General features: G+C 37.7%; 1 protein-coding gene across 2 annotated transcripts in view; it reads left to right on the top strand.

The window, feature by feature from the left end:
* Nucleotides 1–19070, top strand: part of PPP2R5E (protein phosphatase 2 regulatory subunit B'epsilon) — a 137409-nt gene that overhangs the window by 62450 nt on the left and 55889 nt on the right. For both annotated transcript variants that reach the window (XM_037503478.2, XM_037503477.2), the window contains exon 3: nt 12225–12421. In XM_037503478.2, coding sequence (XP_037359375.1) covers nt 12225–12421 — 197 coding nt within the window. The remainder of the gene's footprint in view (nt 1–12224; nt 12422–19070) is intronic.

The raw sequence follows: 19070 nt of genomic DNA, 5'->3' as shown, positions 1-19070 counted from the left end.
AATTTGCTGTATTAATTCCTTATCAGATTATGATTTGTTCCTTGTCTTAAGAGTATACAAGAAAAGCCAAGTTATGGTAAATGTCTTGTCGTTTGTCTGCTAGTAAACAGTAAAGGATTCTAAAGAGATGCCTTTGAGGTTTGATAGTATTACAAGAAAATTACAGCATAAATTTAGTATTTCCTCCTAAAATTCAATTTATTTCTAACAGTTTAAAAAATTTTTTAATTTGTCCTCAAAATAGTGTGTTTTTATACAGAAAATTGCATTTTTAAGCTGTACTTTAAATTGCAGTATAACCAATATTATTTTTAGGTGTATAGTATAATGATTCAATTTTTGCATGTATTACAACAGTGATCACCACAGTAGGTCTAGTCAACATTTATTACCATATCTAATTATAAAACTTTTCTGTGTGGTGAGAACTTCTAAGGACTACTCTCAGAAAATAGTTTCAATAAGAGCTGTAAAATAAGGAATTCATTCTGTACTGTCTGTTGTAGATGATTGATAGATGTTAGTCAAATGAATTATAGCTTTATGTGTAAAACCATCCTATAAATGGCTTTTTCAGTCAGTCTTCACTCATCCCTGTGAAGTACATTTTCCCAGTTATACAGGTAAAGAAATTAATGCTCAGAGATGTGAATGTCTTGTCCTTTGTCCCTAGTGAACAGTAAAGGGCATGATTCTAGTTTAGAACCAGAGTCAAGGTCAAATTCTTTCTGTGTTTCACAAGGCCCACGATGATCTCCTGTAGATACTTGTCCATTGCTCTTCTGACCCATCTCCCCTATTTTCCACTCTGTCTCCAGCCATGTTAATTCACCAGCACCAGCACGCTCCCTTCTGCCAGAGTACCTTTGCACTTGCTATCCCTCTGCTTGGGCGGCTTTCCCCCCAGACACCCTCTTGGCTGACTACCTCTCTTCCTTCAAGTATTTGCTCAAATGTCATCTTCCAGGTGAATATTTAAATTGTACCCTCCATCCCCAGCATGCGTAGTCGTCCTTGCCCTGTATACTGTTTTTCCCCATAGCATATACCATATAATGTATTTGTTGCAGCTATTTGTCTCTTCCATGACAAAAGTGATTTTTGCCTCATTTCTTAATTGGGGTATCTCACAGTACCTGGACCTAATGGGTGTTCAGTGACTGTTTGGAGAATGACTACATGAATGAGAGTTAGTGCAAAGCCCATGCCCTTTGCACTAAATCTCCCATTTTTCGTTTATTAATGGTAAACTTGACAAAACCATGTTATTTTTGCTGTGGTGGGCATTTCCAAATTACACTACCTCATTAATAATACTCATTCATCTTGTTTTTAATATTTTTTTTCTGTTGTATTTGGAAGGCTTGAATATAAACCATTCTGTTGATTTTTAAACATGAACTAAGGAACTGTGCATTTTTTTAGTGAGGTTTCTGAAGCTGCTCTTTCCCCTTTTCACATTCATAAATGTTATGTCATTGAAAACCATCCTAGCTGTTAATTTATCTATTTCTTCAACACTCCCCCAGCTTTTTTGAAATAAAATTGATATATAGCATTGTGTAACTTTAAGGTACATATATTAATTTGATAAACTCCTGTAAATCTATACTGTAAAATGGTTACCACCATAGTGTTAACACCTCTGTCATTGCACATAATCACTGTTTATTTTTGTGGTGAGATGACTTTTTTTTTTTTAGCAGCTTTCGAGTATTTAAAACAGTGTCATTGACTTACCGTCACCATGCTGTCCAGTAGAGCTCCAAAACCTACTCATCTCATAGCTGAGAGTTTATCCTTTCTGACCCCTTTTTCATTGCCCTCCACCCTCTCGTAATCGTTCTTCTCTGTTTCTCTGTTTGTCTCTTTTAGAGTCTACATGTAAGTGATACTATACAGTATTTGTTTTTCACTGACTTACTTCACTTAACCCAATTTGCATTTTGTGACTTGGTATATTAGGAAATAATTTATTGTGTAAAATGTGTTGTATTAAATCTTTTCTTCTATTCTTCAGTGTAATTTTATTTCCTGAAGCAAAAAGTTCTAATTTACAATTGAAAACATAGGCAATTAGGTTCTTTATGTAGAATGTACTGACTCAACCTGTAATTATTTTTTATCTGCTATTTTTAGAAATTTCAGCTAGGGGCTGGGTATTAAAAGGCAAAAAAGACACAAGATTCACAGGTTAAGAAATTAAATTCCAATAAAATGTGAAAAGCTCTGAATAGAGGCATGTACAAAGTCTTATGAGACTATTTGTTACACAAGTTGCAAGGACTGCATGGCTGTCATAAAGTGAAGTATTCCTATATCACTGCCAGGCCTGTAATGATCCTCTCAGCTTTTACAGTCATCTAAATAAAATTGAAATTAGTCTTGTCATTAATAGCAGAACTATGTTGTCCATGTGAGGAAAATATTTCAACAAATGAGTGATGCAGCCCAGCGATTCCTAAATACAGGTCCATGGAAAAGCTGTTGCTGGTACTAGGCAAAGTGAAAAATAAGTAGGGGAGAAGGAACGTCGAGGGAGAGTAAGAATATGTGTACATGTGTCAATGTGGTGTTGAGGAAAGGTTGCCGTCTGTTCTGAGACTCACCATTCTCTTACTACTCACAAGGGCCGTTTGAAAGTGAAATTGTGGTGAAAATGTAACCAGTTATTTTTTAAATGGCTTTATTTGGGGAAAAAAGATCACCTGCTCTTTTCTGTTATTTTACTGGTATATGTGAAATCCTTAAAAGGTGGTGGAACCACTGGCATGGACCCATTAGAACACTGTAATTCTTGCGGCCCTGTTTGTGGGTAGCCCAGCATGCTCCAGGAATTCCTTAGATTCGGCAGACTCTGGCCCCTATCTTCCAGGTGTCTCCTCTGGAAATAAGCCCTTAGGTTAGGAATTAATAATCATGAAATTGACTTTCTCATTCAGAAGCTTTGGTGACCTTTGTTTTGCAGTTAAGTTTGGTGAGAGGAAGGAATCACCTTTAATTAGTAATTGTTTGAGTTTTTGTCTGACAAGTTTCAGGGACTACCTTGACATTAGAAGATAAAGCATGACAGACAGCTAATGCAGTGTTGGAGACAAATATTGTGTAAAGTTTTTTATGTCTGTTAATGTGTGTGTGTGCATATGCATGTGTGTTTCTTCTCTATTCGGATTGGAGCATAGTGTCAAAATAATGTAAAAAGCCCTGAATACTGTAATTTTGCTGCTGAGGCCACAAGACTGTATTAGTGGTGACCTTTGGACTTGCTTGTAAGTTGGAGAACATATATTTGGCATACATTGGGAAAGGAAAACTGGAGAGCTCCACGAAGGAATGCTAATAAATACATGTTGATTATCTAAGCTGGGAAGAATAATTTATTATTTTAAACTTTAGTAATTTACCCACCAACCATTGCTCACTGGTTTAAGGTTGATTTTATGCTTTTTAAGTTTTAAAACATGTGCAAGTATACTTGCAGGAAAAAATCCATTCGTGTTTCTTTACTTTTATCCCGACTTTCCCTAAGCAACCAGCCATGACAGTATGTCGCTCCAGTGGTGGTGGTGGTGTTTAGTTGCTGTTATTTACCAGTCATCATCTAGTTTCTTCATCTGAAAAACTGGCATATTCATTGTGACCACTTGTGAGGTATTTTGAGGATTAAAGGTGGGAAATGTATGTCTGGATCTCAGTACAGAGTAAATGCTCCTTATTGTCATCATTCTTTTTGCTTTGAAATACTAGCCTTTCCTGCCTTTCAGTTTGTTGTTTAATTAGTACTCAGACCTTGGGTTCATTCTTTTGATAATTTTTAAAATAAGTGCTGGTCATTCTATTTGGCATATTTTGAACCATAAAAAAAGTTTGCCAATAATCAGTTTTTCAGTCTTCCTAAAAGATTGGGAAGAGCTCTTTAATTGTTTTTCTTTCCTTTTTTTTTTTTTCTGGAAAGAGTTCTTTTAAAAGCAGCCAACTCTACATTCACTTATTTATAACAGAAGCCAAGAAGCAACACTTTCACTGTTGTAGATGTTTCCAGGGACCTTCCTTTGCTTGGAAACTGAAAGTTTTTTCTGTTAGCTTTAAATAAACTGAGAACAAACAAATTCCAAAGGTGAAGAAGATGAAAGATTTTAAAGTTATTGCTCTAAAAACAGTGGTTTTCATCTTTGACCACATGTTGAAATCACCCAGGACGCTTTTAGAAACTACAAATACCTGGTGTGGAAACACCTTACCACTACATACTGCCATTATCATCCACAAACCAAACGTTTTTGAACTCACTGCTTTGAATATAGTAATAAAGTAATTGGAATGGTCAAGTACTTAATACTTAGTTTAGCTAACATGTTAGTTTGGGATTAATTTCTCATTTGTTTATTTACAGCTTATAGATCTTATTTAGTCAACATGTTATACTTAGTGTCTAATTCATAGGCCATGAAGCCTCTTTTTATTATTTGATTCATTATAAAGATTGATAGTTGACTCCTTGTTTTGATGAAATATTATTGGTTATGTCTATGATTTATTGGGTGTCAGGCAATTCCTAATAGAAACATAGTTCCAGTAATAAAATAGGATTCTTTCTAGGTTTCCTGAAAATATGTGCCACTTAAAGGGAATGACCCCTGTATTTGATCAGAAGTAAAGCTGGTGACGAGGGTTGGATAGACCACGGGTGGGCAGTTAGACGTGTTACCACATGTGCTAGTTGAAGTGTAGTATTGAAAGTCTAATTTTTAAATAAATGTTGGCTCATATGCCTTATATGAGTTAAGTTTTTACTTTGTTGAAATTTTAGAAGGTTGTGTATGAGAGGACTGAGAGCCTGTATGGATGGTGATTTATAACTTCAAGGGAAGGTCTAAGAGATGAGGTGGAGGGAATCAAAGACTGCATTTGCATCTTCATTCTGGGCTAGTATCTTTATATTTCGTGAGAGTGAGAAATGGAAATAGAAGTGCTAAAGTGAGTAGTATCTAGGGCATTTTGAAATGAGAGTATTATTAATTTAGAAAAATTTTTTTAATTGAAATAACTGGTCATAAATATTATTCATTAGGCTCTTAAACAATACTACTACTTTAGCTTCCAGTAAAAACATATGATCATTTTATAAAAATATTCACTATATTTCCACATCAACATTTAACAGCATGTGTGTTAATTATGTACCAGCTTATATATTATTGTTATTATTATTTTTAAACCAATCTGCTTTTTCCTGTGGATTCCATGGCTAATAGAATGAATGGGGCCTTTTATATTTGTGTCGCTGACATATTTGCAAGTATGAATTTAACAATCTGACTTTCAGCAACTTCAGTTGACTAGCTTCCCAGAACACCAAACCCAAAGGATGCTGGGCTCAGTGTTTAATGACCCATCATCTTGTGCTCCAAACAGTAGAATGGGATAGAAATAGTGGAAACTGTTGGCTCGGAAGAAATTAACTTCTTTGATTTACAAACAAAAAATAACCAACTCTTAAAATCATGATAAAGATGAGTGGAGTTTGTGTATGTGCTAGAGACTAGGGGTAGGTGGGGTGATGTAAAAATGTATGTAGCTAATGTTGACTATTGGTTAGACACATGGAGAATTTTTTTTTTTATTGTCACCTTTAAAAATTATATATGTACATATTTTACATCATTCTTTTTTTTTTTTTTTTTTTTACAATGAATGCTTTCTCCTCTCAGGTGTAGTCCCCATAAAATACCCACCACCAATTTGCCCATGCACTATCACCATAGTCCCTTGTGTTCTCCTCCCTCCCATGCAAAGTTTCTCTGATTAATAGTTGCCTGTTAATTTTATTTTTTAATTTATTATAATTTTTTTCCTGATCCCTTATTTGGTTCCCCTACATTCCTCTATAAATGAAATCATCTGATATTTTTCTTTTTCTTTCATGCTTATTTTGCTGAACATAATCCCTTCCAGCTCCATCAATGTTACTGCGAGTAACAGTTTATTTTTTTTTGATTGCCGAATAGTATTCCATTGTGTATACATACACTTCTCCTTGATTCAGTCATTTATTTTTGGGCATTTGTGTTGCTTCTATGTCTTACCTATTGTAAATAGTGCTGCAGTAAACACAGGGGTGCAGGTATCCTTTTAATGTTTTTGTGTCCTTGGGTAGATTCCTAGGAGTGGAATCACTGGTCATATGGAAGCTCCATTTTTAATAGTTTGAGGAACCTCCACACAGCTTTCCATGGTGGTTGGACCAATTTGCATTCCCACCAGCAGTGTAAGAGAGTTCCTTTTTCTCCACATCCTCGCCAACATTGTGTCCTGTTTTTTGTTTTTTTTTTTTTAAATATGTGCCAGTCTCGCTGGTGTAAGGTGGCATCTCATTGTGGTTTTGATTTGCATTTCCCTGATTATGAGTGATGTTGAACGTTTTTTCATATATCTGTTGACCATTTGCATTTCCTCTTTGGAGTGGTGTTTTTTTTAGCTCTTCTGCCCATTTTTTGACTGGATTGTTTACTTTGTTTTTGTTGAGTTGTGTCAGCTCTTTGTAGATCTTTGTGATCAGTACTATTTGTTCAAAAATTTTTTTTCCCAGTCAGTTGGGTGTCTCTTTGTTTTGGTTAATGTTTCCTTTGCTGTACAGAAGCTTTTTAATGTGATGTAGTTCCAGCTGTTCATCTTTTCCTTCACTTTCTTTGCTTTGGGGGATGTGTCTTTAAAGATGTTACTGAGATGTATGTCATGTAGTGTTTTGCCTATATTTTCTTCTATATATTTTACAGTTTAAGGTCTTATGTCCAAGTCTTTTATCCATTTTTTGAGTTGGTTTTAGTGCATGGTGTGAGGTAGTTGTCTAGCTTCATTCCTTTGCGTGTAGCAGTCTAGTTTTCCCAGCACCATTTATTGAGCAAACTGTCCTTGTTCCATTGCATACTTTTTGCACCTTTGTCAAAGATTAGTTGTCTGGGTTTTCTATTTGATTCCATTAGTCTGTGTGTCTGTTTTTTGTTCCATACAGTTTTAATTATTATGGCTTTGTAGTATAGTTTGAACTCTGGGAGGACACATGGAGAATCTTTATCTCTTAACCTGAACTTGTATTCTTGCTCTATTGTTAAATTCTGTGTCCATTTCTCCATTACCTGTAGGACTTGTAAACTTTTAAAATTATTTGGCTATGAACACCTTGGAGCTGAGGGTAATAGGAAAAGACATATGGGAAAAAGTGAGTAACATGAAAAAGCAAAGGACAATACAGTGAGAAATAAAATTGCCAAATGGATTGACCATTAAGCTGGTCACTACATTCTTTTCTTGGGTTAGAAACGTGCTCTAGAAATCAACTTAATTTTAAGGGTTGTTCCAGCACAGAGGAATCTGACTTTATAGGATCTTATCAGGGTGTGAAAGTTGGATCAGTTATTTTTCCATCAAAAAAACTAATTTGGATGGATGATTTGTGTGATTGAACTTCATGGTACTACATGGCACTTATTGATTCCTCAAGTTATGATTCTGTGGGACCCTTCTCCCAGTGGCAGGGATGGTTTGTGCAGGCCAGAAATTATCATTGGAAGAGAGATGACATAGCATCCACTACCTACCTGGTCTGCTCTTGCATTCTAAGTTGATCTTCAATTTTTCAAATTTACATGTATTTCTAAATGTCTATAATTAAAAAAGTAATTTACTAAGTGTTTTGATTTTTCAGCTGGCTTGGATTTGGAGAGTGGATTGCTTTCAGTTATGAAAATCTAGTGTTACTGCATTGTGGTCAAAATGTTCTGCCTGTTTTCTTTTTGTCATTTATGAGATCTTTATGGTTGAGAATCTGATACTTTTTATAGATGTTTCTTTAAAAAGAAAATTTGTATCTGTTTTTGGGACTGGATTCATAGACATTAAATTTAGAGCGCTGAAATCTTCTACACACCTCAGAGAGTGTTCCTTCTCTGGTCCTGGCTTGTCCTACCTTTTCATTTTTTACTTTGCATATCCTACTGGGACTAGGAGATCAGCTAACAGAGGTTAAGAGCAGCATAGCTCAGTGGGCAGTTCCAGGGCCTTGCAATACTGGACTAATTAAATCAGGCCATCTTTCTGCACAGATGAAAAAATATTTTTTTGGTTCTTTGAAGAGCTTTCTTCTCCTTCCCCAGCCTCCATCCCATTTTTCTTTTGGTCAGTCCCAACTACTTAAGTTCTTGACTTTAAGGAAAAGAGGTCGCTTTAGAAGAATTCAGTCTGATAAAGGATGAAGTATAACTTATTGCTGATTATTACTCTCTGGGGAGCAGGCTGGAGGGAAGACAGAAGGGGTTCAGCATGAGACTTTGTGAATGGGGGGGCATGTTCCACGTTGATTTCTTGACTTCTTTCTCTGTTCTCCCTCTTCACTTCTTTTTTTTTTTTAAACACACCATGGCATTTTTTTTTTTTTTTTAAGATTTATTTATTTATACAAGCACTGGGTTCAGTCAGAAGCGTGGGAGGGTGAGAGAACTCACCAGAGCAGGGAACAGAACAGACAGACCTACGAAATACACTGCTGAGGGGAGAAGCGGGCGCGGCAGGAGAGGTCTGTGCGCCATGTGGGACCCTTGCCCGGCGGCCAGGGATTGAACCGGAGTTGCAGAGGCTGCAGGCAGCTTCGCAACCCAGTGCTCAACCGCTGAGCCACCAGGGAGGCCCTCACTTCTTTTTTTTTTTTTTTTTTTTTTTTTTTAATAGAGGCATGTTTATTTATTTATTTGTTTGTTTGTTTATACAAGCACTGGGTACAGTCAGAAGCGCGGGAGGGTGAGAGAATTCACCAGAGCCAGAGCGGGGAGCAGAGCAGGCAGAAGGACCGAAGGACACTGCTGAGGGGAGCAGCGGGCAGCAGGAGAGGTCTGCGCGCCATGCGGGACCCTCCTCCCGTGGCCGGGGAGCAGCCGGGGATCGAACCGGCGCTGCAGAGGCCGTGGGCAGCTTCGCAACCCAGCGCTCAACCACTGCGCCACCGGGGAGGCCCCCTCACTTCTTTTTTTATGGATTTTGGTATTACTCTTTTACTGAGTTTGAATGCTACACGTACACAGAGGTGAAAAATCCAGGCTCTGGAGCCAGTATGTCTGGTTTGAATCCTGTGTCACCTGCTTATTATCCGTATGACTCTGGACAAGTCACTGAATCTCTCTAGGTCTTGGCTTTCTTTTCTGTTAAACTGAAAATAGTACCTGACTCCATAGGTTGCTGTCAGGATTAAATGAGCTATAATATGTGTAAAGTACTTAGAATATTATCCAATATATGTACCCAATAAAGTTTAGTAAACTTCACTGGGCAGGTGGATAGCCTCCTTCACATTTGGCTATGACATTACATCAATATGGATACATAAAGAATAAACTTCATCTGTCTAATATTTAAGAAAAGGACTAAATTAACTGACTGCATTTTTTAAATAGCCAAATATGTGAATCTCTTGAGTATTACTGCAGTGACCACAAAGGTTAATTGTTATCTCTGCTTAAATGATTGTTTGTTTTTTGCAAAATTTATTGTTTATCAATGCTTTCATAATTCATATGTGCTGAATGGAGTTTAGGAGTTCTCTATATAGATGATTTGAGTTTTAAGCTTTATTAAAGTTATTGTATCAAAAATGGATTTTTTAAACATTCTCCTAAAGATTTTCACTTTAATGTTACATTAATATGACTTTTCTTGTTCCCTATGCAATTTAAAAAATTCCCATTCAGCTTCTAGTTTACTGGGGTATACCTTAGACCTTAGAAGACATTGGTATTTAAACATGATGGTCCTGCGTGTGTCATTATCCATTGGCTAAGGATATGTACAATTGTGTTCATAAGCAGCCTTGTTTGGTTTTTGTTTATGTATCTCAAACATCTGAAGCAAGTAGCAATTAAGGAGATAGCTTGGTCTGATTAAATTTAGGGGTATGGACTAAGATATATCTCGTAGCTTAACAAGTTTAAAGTTTGACTGGAAGATTCACCAACCCTTTGGGCACCTTTGGGGAATGTGAGGGGGGTATGAAAGGGTGAAAGCAGGGCAACTTGCTTAGGAATAATTTTGAAATTTAGAACTTGTTTTTTCAAGAGAAGTATGATGCTGTATACTTCAAAAATATTGACTACTTGTTATTTCCATACATCTTGTAGAGAAATCTGTGTTTTCAGGTGTCCTGTTCATTTGCATTTAGGCTACCCCAAGGTGGATTATATCAAGCAGTGTTTCAGGGCAATTATCTATGAGGTCATGGATATTTGGGCACTTGGGTAGTGAGATAGAGGAAGGGAAGATGGTTGTTGAGAGGAGTCATGTGGATCCTGTAAATAGGGGTAAATAGGGCCCTTACTCCCTTCTATTGGGGCTACTGTGGCTGCAGAATAGGTGCTAATAAGTTTATCCCATGAGCAGGCAACCCATGGTGTAAGGCTGTGGTAAAGCTTTTATTGGGAGGCTAGCAGCTGAGGGTGGTTGCAAGTAAACAGGCTAACCATGGTTAAAGTCTCACTTGAGTTAGATGAAGGGGATGTAGGAGTGTGGTTAGAAACCTAGGTATTGGGCCTGCCTTCATAGCCCAGTGATTATTGTCTCTAATTTTCTTTCCCCTTTTTTTAAAAAAGATTATTTATTTGTGCATACCTCTGGGTGTACGCCAGAGGTGCAGAAAGGTGAGAGGATTCACCAGAGACAGAATGGGGAGCAGCACAGGCAGATCTACTGAAATATACTGTTGAGGGGAGCAGTGGGCTGCGCACGAGAGGCCTACTGCGCCATGTGGGTCAGCTATCTCCCTGGCTGGGGACCGAACTCTTGCTGCAGTGGCTGCCCATAGCTTTAAAGTGCTGAGACTTAAGCCCTTGCACCACTAGGGAAGCCCTAACTTTCTTTTTGAAAAATGGAAAGTAGTAATATAATGCTACATACTACCTCTAAGAGTGTTAGGAGGATCATTAAGTTAATTGGGTGAAGGCAGCAGAATTCTGGGCATAATTTCTTTGTCTTTCCAGGGAAATTCCAGTTAGGGGGAATAAAACAGTGGAAAGAAGATAGGCTTGGAACTGGCTATAGTTTAGCCCAACTGAATTTCAAGTTCAACTAGAGATAAGGTTACCACTCTAGCTGGGGAATTTAAACTAACCTAAAATTTCTACATAAAATTTAGAAATGACACCAAGCCAGATGTCTGACTTGCTGTTTGTGGAGAAGAACAGGTGTTTATTCTAGAACATATTAACAGAGATATTAGGAGTTTTCTTTCACCATAAGGGAAGAAGATAAGTCAAAAAAGGGGAAAAAAAGGAAGCATAGATTTAAGTAGAGTTTGCTCTTATTGTCCCATTACTAAAAGCTGTTTTTTTTTTTTTTTAAGATTTATTTATTTATTTATACAAGCACTGGGTACAGTCAGAAGCGCGGGAGGGTGAGAGAATTCACCAGAGCTAGAGCGGGAAGCAGAGCAGGCAGAAGGACCGAAGTACACTGCTGAGGGGAGCAGCGGGCGGCAGGAGAGGTCTGCACGCCATGTGGGACCCTCCTCCGGTGGCCGGGGAGCAGCCGGGGATCGAACTGGCGACGTGGAGGCTGCAGGCAGCTTCGCAACCCAGTGCTCAACCGCTGCGCCACCGGGGAGGCCCCACTAAAAGCTGTTTTTGAGAAAGTTTGTATTGGTTCATTTGGTAATTTTTAAAGTTTCTTCGACAAAGAAACTTAATAGATAATCAACCAAAACAAAACAAAAAATATAAGCACACATGCACAACAGTTGTTTTAAATACCAAGGATGTCAGCATGATATTAAAATAAATTGACTGACATTTCTACTTTCAAAATTTTAAAAACTAATTAAAACCAACAATAAAACTTCTGGCTTTACCTTATAATGGGAAGTTTGACCTTTTTCAGTGTTTTTGGCTTACAGGTGTTGATATTGGAATATTTTTGGTTAAAATTTGCTTCACCTCTGTAATGGCTGCTGGGATTTTGGTCAATCTCTGGTTGCAAACGCTGTCAATTGTGTTGGTTACCATGTAGTTTTCAAAGACAAGTGCTCCAAGTCGTGGGTATGGGCTCCCCTCCTACCCTTGTAAAATTGTTAAAAAGAACACCATTGTCATGTGGATTCTTATTTTTTTGAGCTTGCTTTTGAAGTAACTTTCACTCCTGTTACCTAGAAATTGACGACAGACTTACACCATTTCCTTTTTTTTTCTTAGACGTTCCATCCTCAGAGCAGCCTGAACTGTTCCTAAAGAAACTTCAACAGTGCTGTGTCATTTTTGACTTCATGGACACGCTATCTGATCTTAAAATGAAAGAATACAAGCGCTCCACTCTTAATGAACTGGTGGACTACATTACAATAAGCAGAGGCTGTTTGACAGAGCAGACTTACCCTGAAGTAGTTAGAATGGTGAGTTTCTTTTTTTCCGCCGCGGACACTTTCCAGCACCTTCCATAGCGACTCACAGGTGTATTTATTGCAGAGTCAGGTCACTGGAGGTCACCTCCACAAATGAGAGCCAACCTTCTGAGAGCTAAGCAGAAGTAATTGGCGCAATACTAGAATTTGAAGAGCATGATTTCATAAGATTGAAATCCACAACTTTGTATCTGCAACTGTATCGGAGGATTCAATGACTTCAAATTATGAAGCCAAGATTGCCAGGGTATTATTGGATTTCTGGTGTTGGGAAAAGAAAAGACACAGGAGAATCACCAAATGTTTTAGATGTGTGTTTGAAAAATATGCAAGCTTGGTGGATGTCTTGATTGTTTTTTTCCTTTCTATTCATTGTGGTATGTTAGAAATGGCTTTAAGTGTAATACAATTGTGATTTGTAGAATCTAGTTAAAGCCTTGTTTGGCTTTATAAATTAATCATTCTCTTTAAAATCTTGAAATCAGGGGTAATGCCTTTCATTATTTTTAAACAGCAACTTGCACTTTGTGTGCTAATTAGAAGTTATGAGAAGAAATATTATTAGCATAATGCAAGTAATTGTGTTTTTATTGTGTCAGTAATTATATTAGTTTTTCCAAAAGCCAAACCAAAATATGGTTTTCTGTTAGATTTCTGTAGGAGGGTGGCTTCCTTTGCATCCTAGATCTTGGATCTAGAGAGCATGCTATTTGGGGGAAATGGGGCTGGTCTGCTGACTCCTGAAATGATGCCGCAGAGATCCAGAAGGATCAGTGAATCATTGGGAAGCCCCTTGCACTATCTGGCCCACTCTGTGTACTGCTGAAAATTGATTTAGCTTTTCTGTTTAACTCTTAAAATTTATATTCAACAATTGCAGAGAAGAAGCATCTGTGATGGAGTAGATGTGGTTAAAAATGAATAGTTCAGATTTGGGAAGGATCCTGAATTATCACAACTTGAGAAACTGTCACTGGTGTCTGAAGTTCTTTTCAAAACAATGTTTAATATACTTTTCAGAGCCATACCTGAGTGTATGTTGCATTTGTTATGAATTTACAGGAATGTAATTCTCGAATGTTTTGTATCTTAACCATTAGTATTGTGGCTCTTGAGCAGTGGTTCTCAACTAGGACAATTTTGCCTTCCATGGCACTTCGGCAATGTCTAGAGACATTCTTTGTACCAGCATGTAGTTGATAGAGGCCAGGGATGCTATTGAACATCTTACAATGTGCAGGGCAGCGGTCACAACAAAGAATTATCTGGCCCCACATGTTAATAATGCCTTTGTTGAAAAACCCTGCTTGAGAGTCTGCATGCTATCTAACCTCTTAACCTGATCCTTAGGATCTGTTTTAGTCCACCTGCCTTCTGCAGAGTACTGTCCCTTGCTTTTAACTATGTTTACAGTCCTCAGCCAACAGTTCTTCATAACTTTCTTCTATATATTTCCATGGGTAGTCCATGAATGTATAATCATTTATAAGCATGTATAAATCTAAACACAGAAATGGTACCTAGTGTATCCAGTCTCTGTACCTTGCTTTTTTTCCACTTAGCAATGTATAATATATATCAGTATATATCAGAGCTGCCTCATTCATTATTATAGCTGTGTAATATTTCATTCTGTATATAATTTATGTAACAAGTATGCTATGAATAATACCCTTTTACACATGTCAGTTTGCCCTTGTGTGTGAGAGTATCTGTATATTTATTGATTTGTTTTCTAATAGTCCTTCTTTCCTCCATTTCTGGACCTCTCATGTTTTTACCACCTTCTTGCCTCTAATTCTAACTGTGCTCTTCCTTTCAAGACCTAGCTAAAGGGACTTGCACTGTTTCCTGAGAAGCCTGGAGTTTTCTTTGCCCTTCAATTCCTCTCTCCTTGGCAACCTACCCATTTTTGCTATTTGTTCATTTGCTGCCTTTTTTTTTTGAATCCTTGCACACATTTATCTAATTTCCCTAGTTAGATTTTAAGTACTTCGAGGTAGGGAATGTGTTCTGTGTATCTTTGTGGTCTCCATACTGCCTCATAGCCCAGGCCTATCTGGAATTTGTTGAAAGAGTGAATGAATTCCCTCTTAGATGTGGGCATTTCAGGCTCTCATATTACAATGATGATATAGGCTGTCACTCGATTATATTTAGTTTTTAAACCCAGTATTTGGCATAACCCAAAAGTTCTTTCTTTTTTTTTTTTTTTTTTTTTTTTTTTTTTTTTTTTTAATAGAGGCATGTTTTTCTTTATTTATTTGTTTGCTTGTTTGTTTATACATGCACTGGGTACAGTCAGAAGCGCGGGAGGGTGAGAGAATTCACCAGAGCCAGAGCGGGGAGCAGAGCAGGCAGAAGGACCGAAGTACACTGCTGAGGGGAGCAGCGGGCGGCAGGAGAGGTCTGCACGCCATGTGGGACCCTCCTGCGATGGCCGGGGAGCAGCCGGGGATCGAACCGGCGCTGCAGAGGCCGCGCGCAGCTTCGCAACCCAGCGCTCTACCGCTGCGCCACCGGGGAGGCCCCAAAAGTTCTTTCTTTTTTTACAAACTGACACGATCCCAAATCAGTGTTGACTGTGAAGAATACTTGCTATTTGGGGGCATTAGAAATTGAACATTCTAGATGATAGTTTAGGGTTCTTAGAGGTTTAATTCACTTTTAATGATTTGTTAAAATGCTAATTGCTAATTTACATGGTTCTTAGACAATCTGGGACGTTACAGAGGAGGAGAATGTGTGGAGTAGAAAGAGAAAGGACATTAGTTAGAATCTGGATCAGATGCCAGCTGACCACGTTTACTTGCTCTGTCACCTTGGATGGAGCCCTCCATCTTTTGGACCTCAGCTAAAAGGTCCTTAGGATTAGGGGATGGGTGGCCATAGTCCCTCTCATCCCATCCCTTAAATAGTTCACCAAGTAAAATTGTATTTTGTTTGTACATAAGGTAGGGCACTTAGCATTCTGAAAGAATGGTTAGAATCGAGTCCCTACTTGAAGCCCACTTTTTTTTCCTTCCATTTTGCCACTTCTGAGCCCCTTGTATGTAGATACTCTGGTGCTGCCTCTGCTCACTTGTCATTGCATACTTGTCTTTTGGGCACTTTATGAGTATTGGTGGTGATGTGTCTAAAGCTTGTAGAAAAGTCCCTAATATAAATATTCAATCAATAATGTTTTTATGTTTTGCAGATTTTTTTTATTAGATATTTGATTTTACAAACAAAGTTCCTGTCTGTGGTCTTAAAATACCCTGTCAGCTTAGCATGTCCCATTGATTCAGTGGTTCTCAAATTCTGCATTTCCAACTTGATTTAAATTGAAGTTCCTCACCTTTTCCTCCGTATAATGAAAATTCTTCACTTGGATTTGTGAGGGAAATGGTGTTGTTTTAATGACATGCCAATGAAGTGATTGCTGGGTTTTACGTGCCAGGCTGAGTAATGCTTTCTGATGGCATGTGCTGGCATCAACATTATTACCCGAAGCCTTTGATCCAACCTGTTCCTGGTAGGGAAAGAAAAGTGGCAGATGACAGTAATCTAGGAGTTGTAGAAATCATTTTTAGCATTTAAATGAAATCCGGATGCCTTGTACATATTGCTAGAGTGAAGAAAGAAAAACCAATTCTTTCGTATAAACAGGATAAACCAAAAACGATATAGCATCTAACTTACTTGCAGAAGAGTAGTACAGAATAGTGGAAAGAGCCCTAGACAGGGAATGAGGGAGGCCCTGTACTCTTTTTTCTTCTTCTGCTTAACTAGTGTTGAGATCTTTGGTAAGTAATTTCCTCTCTAAGCCCCAGTTTCTCCTTTTATAAATGGAGGCAGTTGAGTATGATTCCTCTCATCCTTCCTGCTTTGAAAGTTACCAATTCTTTTGGTCACACACACACATTCTAAGAAATATATAATGGACTCTGCCATTCTTAAAGTTTACCGATCATGCTCCAAAGCAATTACTTAGGTAAGTGGTTCATTTCATATATTTCTCCTGGGGTCACATCCGATGGAAAAATAAGAACCAGGACTTCTCGTTCCCTTAGGCTTTGGCACACTATGCTGTGTATCATTTCAAGTGTCAGGCTTCTGTCCTTGAGGCAGTATTTTTACCACATTATGCTAATACTTTCTTTTGGTTCTGTTGCCATGCATCCCTTTGAAAGATATCTTTGAATTTCTGGCTTTCAAAGTAATCTTGTGTTAATTTTTTTTACCCAAACTCAAACTCTGTATATTTTATTTTATTTATTTATTTCTAACTCTGTATATTTTATAGTCTTTATATTCACACATCTTCTTTCTCAAAAATGGCACTTTAGGGTATAGTTCACAATGTGAGATGAAACCTTGTTGATGAAGACATTGTTTTAATGAATTCCAGGTAATGTTATTGATTGGCTTAAAACCACATTTTCACATTTTGATGGTTTAAAAAAAAAGTCTCCTGTTCTGTCAACAGATTCACAATCAGATATAGAGAATATTTATGTGAACAAATAATAAGATAATGTCATGTATATACATTATAATTATATATATAATATATACATATATGTATACATAATACACATAGAATATAATACACAGTAGAATATATAATGTATACATAATACACAGTAGAATTGTGAAAAAGGCAGGAAGGAGCAGAGAGAAAGGGAAATTAATTGGAGATACGTAGATGTAGTCAAGGAAGGCTTTTACAAAGTAAGCAAAGACAAGTAGGGCATTTACAGGTGAATTCAAGCTTTCTAGAATAGTGGCTGAAAGTGTGAAAATAAAAGAGAAAGTTATATAAAGGAACTCCAAAACTATATGATAGATTTAGAGAAACACATATATCACTAGGAAGTTACAGAAGGGTGTGTGTGTGTGTGTGTTGGGGAGGTGAATGGTGATAATTGAAGATGTAGATGTGGGACGATCCCCAGGGAACCTCACAGACATGGATCACCACTGAAAAGTTTTAAGCCACAGAGTGATATGGTTATATTTGTATAATTACGATGGTGGGTCAGATTGGAGGAGGCTGAAATTGAAGGCAGAGAGGAAGCAATTAAGGGGGTACTGTCTTAGAGAAGTGTGGAGGGCCTAACCAAGCTCAGTTGTCAAATTAGAGAAGGAAGGTAAGGCTGGCACTTGAGACTCAGGAAGAGAAACTGATGTTAGTGAGCATTTGTGTGGCTGTTTGGAGTTACAGAGAGGAAGGGATCTAGGGTACATTTGGGAATTACGTAGTTTGTGGTGCTATTTGAGAAAGTTGTAGCAGGGGGAGAGCATGTTTTGGATAGAGGCTGATGAGTTGATCTTTTGTGTATCAACTTTGAGGTTATGGGACTTGGAAAGTTGGAGGTGGAGACTGATAATAACCAGCATGGGAGGAGGGTAGGGGAGGAAAAGAATCATGATGTGATTCTAGCTAACACTAAGGAATCACTGCATGCCTGTGCAGGGGTTTAGGTGGGAGCTAGTGGATTGAGGAGTGCGCAAAGTAGTTGAAATGGAGACTGTTGATACTAATTGCATTTCCAGTATTGAGCCTTGGAGGGACTGTCTTCTTCAGAGTAAAATCCTTTCTCTTCTCTCTTGCAGAGAGTATACCTTGTCACTGGTTATTTTCATGTTTTGTCTTTATGTCTGGACTTTATTTGTTCTCCAAGTTTGCCCCACTCCTCATCTGTGCTTAAATCGCTGTATGCTTCAAATTGCAGATTATGTGATTTCCCAAAGCAACTAGAGCTTCAGGATAAAGTATGTTGAACAGTCTTTTTTTTTCCTTTACTGTTGAAGTCTTTCCTTGAGTCCTTTTTATGGTTCCTTGGCTACCAATCGCTTTGTTTTTACCCATTCTCAAATTATATCCTGTCACTTGATTATCTAAGGGCTTTATCGTTTATACATTCTTTGATTTAACAGGAAATCACAGCTCTGGCAAGCCTTAATAGAATAATACGGTTTTGTAGAAAACTATGAAGTTGCAATTAAAGGTCTCAGAGTCTGCCTACACAGACTCTTTAAGAGTGCCTTGTTAACTTTACTGCATACTTTATTGGCAAAAGGACAGTTTCTTTTAATAAAATAGCAGCTATCTACAAGTAGCCGTGGGAATGATGATGGAAGTATGAAATTTCCACTTTTCATCTTCCTGCATCTGATTAGGAATATAATTCTACATCCTGGCCAGAATTTGCCTTGAGGTGACTATTCAGACCCAAGGTAGATAAGATCTGAGGGTGTGGGCTCTTGAGAGGGGGATGGGTTAATATGGAGTATGAGGGGTAGAGGTGGGCTGATTACAAGATTGGAGGAATATATATATTGAAAGAGAATTAAGTGATATCTGGGAAGACATTTAGGAATTGAAGTTATTGGGAAAAATTTTTGAGTTTAGGATAAGTCTAAAAGATAGGATCTGGGAATTAGAGTAAAGAATTCCTTAATACTTAGGAAAGAATTTAAGATTATAATAATGTAGATTACTAAAAGACATTTTTAGAATAAGATCAGGAATAAGGTTAGGAAGAGTTCACTGCTCAAGGTTAGGAACAGATTGTTACCACTGGTAAGTTATCAGAGGGTAGAGGAGCTGGCAGGAACTTTGTCCTTTCTTTAATTACCATTTTGAAATGAC

The sequence above is a fragment of the Talpa occidentalis genome, unplaced genomic scaffold (genome assembly GCF_014898055.3).
Source record: "Talpa occidentalis isolate TD23 unplaced genomic scaffold, MPIMG_talOcc4v2.1 talOcc4.11, whole genome shotgun sequence".
Lineage (NCBI taxonomy): Eukaryota > Metazoa > Chordata > Mammalia > Eulipotyphla > Talpidae > Talpa > Talpa occidentalis.
This window is presented reverse-complemented; position numbering and strand designations above follow the sequence as displayed.